Source organism: Brachyhypopomus gauderio, chromosome 7 (genome assembly GCF_052324685.1).
Source record: "Brachyhypopomus gauderio isolate BG-103 chromosome 7, BGAUD_0.2, whole genome shotgun sequence".
Taxonomy (NCBI): domain Eukaryota; kingdom Metazoa; phylum Chordata; class Actinopteri; order Gymnotiformes; family Hypopomidae; genus Brachyhypopomus; species Brachyhypopomus gauderio.
This window is the reverse complement of record NC_135217.1, coordinates 10617031-10626271: the sequence shown is the minus strand read 5'-3', so window position 1 is coordinate 10626271 and position 9241 is coordinate 10617031. Positions and strand designations below refer to the sequence as shown.

General features: G+C 40.1%; 1 protein-coding gene across 1 annotated transcript; it reads right to left on the bottom strand.

Annotated features, from left to right (window-relative positions):
* Positions 1-482: 482 nt before the first annotated feature.
* gsx1 (GS homeobox 1) lies at positions 483-3348 on the bottom strand. The gene is made up of 2 exons (XM_077011574.1): positions 2464-3348; positions 483-2319 (listed from the first exon to the last, which is right to left on the bottom strand). The coding sequence occupies exons 1-2, from the start codon at positions 2843-2845 to the stop codon at positions 1973-1975; spliced, it is 729 nt and encodes a 242-aa protein (XP_076867689.1). The 5' UTR covers positions 2846-3348; the 3' UTR covers positions 483-1972.
* Between the last annotated feature and the right edge of the window lie 5893 nt (positions 3349-9241).

Below are 9241 nucleotides of genomic sequence, written 5' to 3'. Positions count from 1 at the left end.
ACTACACACCATCCTTAGCCAAAATATAATCTGTTTTAATGTCAAACATAGGACTCAAGTTAACAGTTGGTGATGCGTGAAACGGATATGAACAAAATGCGAAAGCTCTCGTTTCTCATTGTTTCTCATTCTCAAAAACAAAACAAACACGGAACCCAAAAGTATAATGAATTTTGTATGTCTGTCTACTACATTAGGCAACTCATAGCTCTTTTGTTACCCTGTTGTACTGTCTTCCAGATGATGCTGTAGAGGATAATTTGAGGGTCTACAGTTACATGCATGCTTATTGTCTGATATGTGAACTTGGTATAAATGCATCTAAAGATTACGCAGTGGCGCACAAATGGTGCACGTGCAAATATTGGAGGCAGAGACAAAATGTATAACTAAGAAATACTCTTTATTTTCAGTAATAATGTTTTAAATAAATAAATATTCTCATTACACTGAACAAATAATGACAGGTTCTGTCATGAAGATGATGTTTACGGGAAAGTATTCGACCCGAAGACATCGCGCATTTCACTTCCGTTCCCAAAATGGGCTCAAAGCTAACCTTCCACTCAAGCGCGTGAACTACTCTGAATTTCCAAATCGGACACAAAAGACTAATTAGCCTTTTTCTTCATTTGGAGGATTCACTTATACAATATCAAAGTCTTTTGGTGGCGCGAAAGGTATTTGGATACGGAACGATAGGCTTAACGTTTTGAAAACAAAAACTACAAGCATACAACATGTATACAATTATACAACGGTAATGGCTCGCACAGGCTCCCAGTTTATATAAACTTTCTTTCTATTTACAGTTGACGGCCAGTGGCGGAGCTAGACTTTTATCCTTGGGGTGGCCAGAGGGTGGCCAAAGCTATTTTAGGGGGTCCATAGACTATGACAATGTATATTTACGAAAAGCATTCAATTGCAATCAAAATCTGTAAATGTTATAATTTTCATATCAAGTACATTTTAAGCACGCATGTGTATGAAATTTGCAGTTTTTTAACAATGTGCAAAATGTACAACATGTAAAAGTAAAAACACAGATGTGCTACTTCTGGCGTATCTTACAATCCTATTGCATATATCTACTGAACTGAACACATTTAACTGAACTGGGGTGAGTTTCCCAAAACGTTCTTAGCGCTAAGTACTTCGTAACCTCGTATGAAATGTACGAGGTTACGAAGTAGCCTACTTAGCGCTAAGAACGTTTTGGGAAACTCACCCCTGATCAGTTTCTGAACGGTGCCTGTAGCATTTCACGTGCGACACTTTTTACTTTCAGCCGGTGTTGTGGGGCATTCCGACAACCCTCGTTTATCCGCATAAAGACGCTACAGATTATATTGTCGATTTATGTTTCTATACATAAATAAGAGCTAGGTTTTAATTATCCATCACAGCAAACTGCATTATCTATGTCCAAAGCCACACTGGCTCAAGGGTGTTGATTATTTAAAATAAAATACACACTGGCTATACGAAGTTCACCTCTGACCACGACTTTGCAGTATTTACAGCAGTATTATGTCTAAATATCTAGTTAGGACAAAACTAGAGTGCTCAATGAACTACGTTATAATCACTGTAACTCCGGCATATCATCTGTAGCGTCTTTATGCGTGTGCAAACGAGGGGACTCGGAATTCGCCACAACACGGAAACATTTCTCCGTCGTGCCTGCTGCTTGCATGTGTTAAATGAAATTGAGCATTGAGTATTATTACCGATTACAAAACGCAACAGGCTCTCAACAAGATGTGCGATGCGGTGACATGTCAGTCATCTGGGGGGGGGGGCACTTGGGGTGGCCAATCAGAATTCAGGGGGGTCCAGTGCCACCCCGGCCCCTGCTTTGGCTCCGCCTATGTTGACGGCACGCGCAGGTACAGTCGCTTTTTGGCTGCATTCTGAATTCCACGTGTGTGGAGCATATTGTCTGTGGGCGTAGTTTGAGTTGGAGAGTTCACGGGCTAACGGACAGATCTGCGTCCTCTTTTCCCGATGACGAGGGTGACATTGGCATATCATCCTCTTCCTCGGAGCACCGGGCGGATGACAGGGACGAACACTTGCAGTTGTGTGTGCCCGTGCGATGTGAGCTGCTTTTCCCCTCTTTCTTGTGCTTGACTCTGCGGTTTTGGAACCAGATTTTGACCTGCTTCTCGGACAGGTTCAGATAGGTGGCGATCTCGATGCGCCGCAGTCTTGACAGGTACATGTTAGAAGTGAACTCGCGCTCTAACTCCAAGAGCTGAGTGCTGGTGAATGCTGTGCGCATGCGCTTACTGCTCTGAAGTTGGTTGTTGTTTTCTGTAAAAAAAAAGGATCAAAATGGTAAATTCAAGTCAATTAAGCAAGTTCCATATATATAGCTATTCTATTCGTTATCACAATGTGTAAGCCTGAACGTGAATCACAAATTTTAACGGTGAATGAAACTACAAGACTACTTACCAATCGATATGCAGTGAAACTGACGCGGGTCTGGAACTGGATATGTCGCCTGATATAAACCGGGAGCGTGGTTGAGGTTCACGCCGTTGGAGGATGAGTGTTGCCGGGACAGCGCAGAGTGACAGTACTGGGAGCCGAAAGCTGGGAACGACGCCTTAAGTAAAGGCAGAGCCGGAGGCGACGGGTGAAGCTGTGACGCCGTGACGCATAACGGGCAGAAACACAGTAAGCCCGCTTTCCTGGAGTGGCAGGAACCCGTGGAGAGCCCGTGGAGCGGGTGAGACGGATGCACAGAGTACGGAAATAACGGCGGATTGTTCTCACTCCCTTTATCGTTGGCCTCCCTCAAAATCAAGGAATCCACAAGAAAAGATCTTGGCATCTTGTTAGTGTCGTGTCTTCTCTTTCGCAGAACTTTAGAGGATGTGCACAAGTTTCTTTGATTCACTCAGTCTCCGTGAGGTGTGTCTCGCCAAGGCTGGACAGCAGAATGGTGCTGATGCGAAGTCGCGGCTGTTTAAATAGTTAGAGACCCGGTTCGTCCATGTGACGGTTACGCTTCTAGCGGCTGAGGACTCTCAATAGGGTTTTGTGCCTTTTCTCTGGGCATTCACACTGCACGCTTCTCTATTATTTCACTTGTTAACTAAATGAACTGCATAATGTAGTCTATTCTTGTCAGCCCCACCCACGCCGCAAGAGGCGGCACTGCCCCTTTTCTCTTTTTAGTTTTTCGCCTTTTTATTCTATAACTCTTTAGTGTCATTTTAAACTTTATCATTTTTTACTCAATTGATCGCGTGGACACAATTGCTCTTTTAGTTATATCTTTTCATTTCATAATTAGAACCGCATGAGCTTATTTCTGGAAACATGAGTCGCATCAAAAACTTCGGCGCATATGACTGACGTCACACGGTCCTGCCAGGAAACCATACACCTGCACTTCTACAGATTATTGACGGCTAAAACAAACACAAGAAGTGCTAAATGTTTGTCACGGTGACCCAGATTTACGTTCGAAGGAAAGGCTTTGCAGATCATTTGACACACACAGGGAAACACTTAAAGTTGATAAAAATCGAAGTATACTATTTGTCGATATGCAAAGTGACACACACTTGAACTATTTTTAGAAAAAAAACAGCGACATTTTACAACAGCGTAGTATTCCGTATAAATGATAATAAATGTGAAAAGTATCAAATAGAAAATATATATATTTTTTTTATAAAAAATTATTTATTTGTGAATGGAAAGGTATTTATAGTTTGTCTAATTAACAAAAACAAACAAAGAGAAACAAAAACGATAACAAATATAAAGCTATAGACTACACGCGATCGCAGTGGTTGTGTGTAGTCTGAAAGTCGTGAGGGACGTGTCTACTTTGAGGCCAATGTATCATTTCTAGTCGCTGACAAAAAAAAACCCAAGTCGGAGCCTCAAGGCAGTGCGGTTAAAAACCAGTGATTAATTCCTGCGCGCGGGCCCCCGCCGGGCCCGGGAAAGAATATATAAAAATAACCAGGTTTTCACTCGCTCAGCCCTTATTGAATGTCATTGAATGCGAGAGAAAGAGCCTCGCATTAAAGTGTGTGACAGCGGAGGATAGACGCACACAAAGGCGACTCTGTCAGTGAGGGGCCGAATGCATCGCGCGTGAAAGCCCCCGCCCGCCTTGCTCTGATTGAATTAAGTAATAGGAAAACATTTTCTTTCACTTTAGGTCCGCTAAACAAGACCTTCAAAGGAAAACAGACACTACAAATGTGTGAGTAAACAGTGGAATGCAAGATTGATAGTTTTTTTTTATTTTCCTTCCACCAAAAGTTCACTTTATGAATAGTTTCTTAAACTTTATCAATAAATAAAATGTAAACATTATTTTTTTAAAGAGTAAACGAATTGAACAATTGAATAATTTTCAACTAATTAACAATACGAGTTTATTATTCTCAATAATAATAATAATAATAGTAATAATAATAATAATAATAATAATAATTATTATTATTATTATTATTATTATTATTATTATTATTATTTCATAGTGAGGACCCATTCTAACATCTGGTAGAATATGCAACAGCGACAATTCAGCTCGAAGAAGGATCCACCATCTAAATCAGAAATGACAAAAATTGTTAACACAAACAATTGTTAATTGATAATTAATTTAGAACAGGATTGTTACATCTCGTTCCGTGTGATGTATTTAACCTAAGTGTAAAAGTTTTACGTTTAAAATAAATAGGTAGTTCACCAACATCCTTTACGCCCATCGCATCGGCGGTCATGGTTTAATGTTGATTTAAGACGTTTTAACGCCAAAAGTCCTTGACATTTTAACTTCAAAACCGTAGACGGTGCAACAACAAACTGAACTTAAAACGTGTAACAACAACGAATGCAGATTCACTTCCTGTGACACTTTTGTAGACTACCCCATATTGCAGAAAAGTGGAAAAAAGCATTTGGAGCAGTGAGGCGTAGTCACAGCGGTTGTTATAATCGGCTTAGTGACCGCAGTGAAAGCTTGGGTAATAGCATTCCGTAAATGCACACACCGCGGTGGGAGATGTAGCCAACCCAAATCACAGTGTTTGTGACCGTGTGGCACTTGTTGAGGTTTTACGCTCATCGCCGGATATGCCCATAACACGAACACAACCCTCTATCTGGCAAAGCCGTTGCAAACGCTGTTAAAATCGATCACCGGTGGTACTGGTGGTCTTTGACAACCGTGACAATTAGGCTCTACCTGCCGGCTCACTGTTCATGCTTTTCAGTTCAGAACCGAGATGCCTCGACTAATGGCTCTTGAGTCCAGAACCGAGCCTTGAGCATGTAATGGACGGTGGGATGCGGTCATTTGTTTTATTCGCTGAAAATGACCAGAGAACCCCCTTCATCCATATGTCCATCCATCTATCCACCCGTCCATCCATCACTCCAGGGGAATCACCACTCGACTCGCATAAAGGCTGTAATTTGGTCGCAACTTTGCAGCGTCATAATAGCAGGTATTTACCGGGCAAATTAGGAGCGATTAAACCCTCAAACAAGCTGCAGGTACAGAGTCACACGAACAAGAGCTTGTTATCTGCCAAGAAGAGGACAGGACAGAACAGGAGAGAGAGAGAGAGAGAGAGAGAGAGAGAGAGAGAGTGAGAGAGAGAGAGATAGTATGTGTGTGTGTGTGAGAGAGAGAGAGAGAGAGAGAGAGAGAGAAAGAGAGAGAGAGCGAGTATGTGTGTGTGTGTGTGTGTGTGTGAGAGAGAGAGAAGGATTAGGCCTTTCATGCTCCTTGACATCGCATGCCAGGCGCGCACCATTAACTAATGGGCAGAATGAGTCGCGTGCCCGCCCACGTAGCCCCTCAAACCCCGTTTTATTCTAAACCCGTAATTACAGAATGGCTTGATGATGTTGTTATAATGTAACAAAGATTTAATTTCAATGCATTTTACCATATTTTGCTAACATCGATTAAGCCATTAGAGTCTCTTTGTGGATTTGCTAAGGCATGATAACGCGAGGCTTTTTTGAATAAAACGCATCTTTTGGTAAGCTTTTAATCAAGACTACTCCATGATAACATGGCCAAAGCAAACTAAACAAATCTGCGCTGATGTTTATTAAATACATTAATATGTATGCGTAACGGAATGCGCCTCTAAGCGATTCTTCTGAGCGCTGAAAATTGCTTATGACCTCTCTGGGTTTTAGCAAATAGATGGTTTCCCATGGTGGAGCACCTATGATCCTTTTATCGTCGCGGATCTAACCATCCTCCGCGTAGGCAGGATGTGGGGGGGTCGGTAAAGAAAAGGGGAGAGAGGGGGTTATGGAAAAGAAGAGAGGGCGAAACAGAGAGTGCGCAAAGGCCTCTACTCCGGGAAGCTCATCCTCATTTGTACTCCCAACTGGGGACCGACAAATAGCTTTGACCTTAGTAAAGGCGATGAAGACTCTGCCCTCTAGAGGTGCAATTTCGAAGCACATGCAAATTACTCTGGCTTTCTGTTTCAGTAAAGTTTTAATTTGGACTTTCAGAATGGACTACTTGCCAAACGTAAAGGGTCAAGTTTCAGGGAAACAACTGGATAAAATAAAATATAATATAATAATTTATATAGTTATTTATTTTATTTCGTATAAGATATTGGAGATATCAAAATGAGCTCTATCGGTTATTACACGTTATTACATTGAAATAATGTAATCACGGTAATACGATACATTTGTGATATGTTATTATACTACCAGTCTGCAGTATTGATTCTAAATTGATACAGGTGTAGGTGTAGTCTACTTGTAGTCACCTGTCTTAATGATGTGCACGCACACACACAAACACACACACACACACACACACACACACTCACAAATACTGGTATTTATAATTTTTATTTGCAAGTATCTGTATAGGGAACAATTGAATAAGGACCGGTACTTATTATCATTAACACAAAATGAGTTCTAATGCTAAACGTTATGGTGTCTGCTACATACATTATCATACCACCTACACCTGCTATGTAAATTAAGTTAGTAATAACGACTAAGGTCAACAATCTCAGTTGCTTTGTATCTTTTCCATTTCTATGTACAAAATACAACCCCAACTTCAAATCAAACTCAAATAATGACACCATCAGTGATCAAGTGCCCGTGAGCTGAGACAGGAAAGCTTGACTAAAGTCCACATAATAATAATAAAACCAGTCAGCATTTTTTTTGTCCCTTTTTGGGGACGTTTTTCTGTGTTTTTGTTCTTAAATAGTTGCAGCTGCCGGACTCGGCCGCCCCTCTCTCTCTGTTTCACGCTGTATGTTTCACCCCTCTCGTATGTGGGTAATAAAATCAAATTAAATGAACACTATGTTCATTGGGTTTGAGGGTCAATGGCTTCCGTATGGTGTAAATTATTCATGGTTTGAGGCTGTGTGGCTTTGCGACAGGTTGAAGTGCGTACCAGTCCCTCTCCCCCACCACACGCCTGTATGGAAAGATCTGTCGTGGGCTGACAGTGTAACGGGATTTAAGGTCCCACTGGGGTTTGCCTGTGCTGGACAGGGCTCTCTTACTGGGTGTCTATGGGTCTCCCCTGCTAATCCTACCCCGGGGGCAACGGCACAGACTGCAGGTTCCCCCTCTTTTATAAGGACAGAAGTTGAATAGGTCTGATTATCTTTCATACGTTGATCAGGCCCCAGCCTGGGCAGATGACACTGTTAAAACCATCATGAGCTAAGAGCCTGGTGATGTATTAAGCGTTAAGTGTTTATGTATGTGTGGGGATGGAGGGGGGTGGGGGGTAGGGGGTGGGTATTAAAGGTTTAAGTGCTTTACAGAATTGATATAACTGGATTAAAGATTAGAAAAAAAGACTGTGAGACCTCTGAAATACGTTTTTCTTTGCATATTTGCAGACAGTATAGACCATAAACTGGCATTAAATCATTATTTTAAATATATATATAATAATTTTCCTTCTTTCTATCAGTTTTTATTTGAAAACTGTAACATTATAACAATAGAACAGGATACCATTAACACATATTTTTCATTTATTTTTACTGGGATTTGTTTGTTTGCATGTATGTTTATGTTTACATTTTTATGTATTCTACATAGTTTTTGTATTTAGTGTTTGTTATTGTACTTTATGTTTGTTATTGTAAGTGTTGATCCATCTCTTAACCACATTCACTATTTTTTACTATTTTTTTTTATATAAAATATATTTCTCCATATAAAACACATTTCTCCTCATAAATTGACTAAATTGAATGACTGGTCAGCCAGCAGGAAAGGTGAAGTTTGCAATTTCCTAAGAATTAGCCAGGTCAATCAGCATGCTAATGTGTTTGTGTTGGCTTCATTAAATTTATATACACTGCTCAAAAAAATAAAGGGAACACTTAAACAACACAATGTAACTCCAAGTCATCCACACTTCGTGTTCAGATAGGAAGCAACACTGATTGTGAATCCATTTCATCTGCTCTTGTGCAAATGGAACATACAACAGGTAGAAATGAGAGATTTTCAACTGATTTCAAAGATTTTTATTGAGATCTAGGATGTGTTATTTTAGTGTTCCCTTTATTTTTTTGAGCAGTATATATTATCCTATAATTGTTTGTCATTTGGCCCTTCATTTATAATTACAGAAATGTGTTGCCTTTCTTAGAAAAGTGAAACTGATTAGCATGCTTCTCATTTCTAAGTTCATCGCATTTATACATTATACTTTATAATTATAGTTTTAATTAAAAATTACAAATGTATTGTATGTTTTTCGTATTTCACCAAGGAAAACAATTGTTTAGCCCCTATTTAAACACTGTTAAAGACTCCAACAGAGGAACCTCTAAACACAATTTTTGCCTTTTCCTGGTTTCTATATTAAACCAGTTCACACTGATATATGGTCATTCAGAAGCTGACATGTGAAATGAAACAAGCTTAAAGAAACATATGGGAGACTTCAGGGCAGTTTTCCTTAGGGGCAGAAGAAGCCTCAAAGTCCAACAAAGAACAACCACCAGCACCTTCTCTTTCAAGAACACTTCTTTAGCCAGTTCATGCTGAACAACTCAAATAAACAGTCCTTCTGTTTGAGGCGACCCCTAATTTGAGTGTGACCTCCATGTAACGTATATACCAGCAAAGCTACAAATGGTTTCAAAGAGTTTACTTATCTAAAAATGTTGTGTACAAATTACATTTGCCCTGTTCTTAAGGAACAGATAATTAATAGTTAAAT

Coding starts and splice junctions, on each gene's coding strand:
- gsx1 (XM_077011574.1), bottom strand. CDS start 2,845: ATGCCAAGATCTTTTCTTGTGGATTCCTTGATTTTGAGGGAGGCCAAC. Junction 2,320..2,463: donor GTTTCACTGCATATCGATTG/GTAAGTAGTCTT, acceptor TTTTTTTTACAG/AAAACAACAACCAACTTCAG.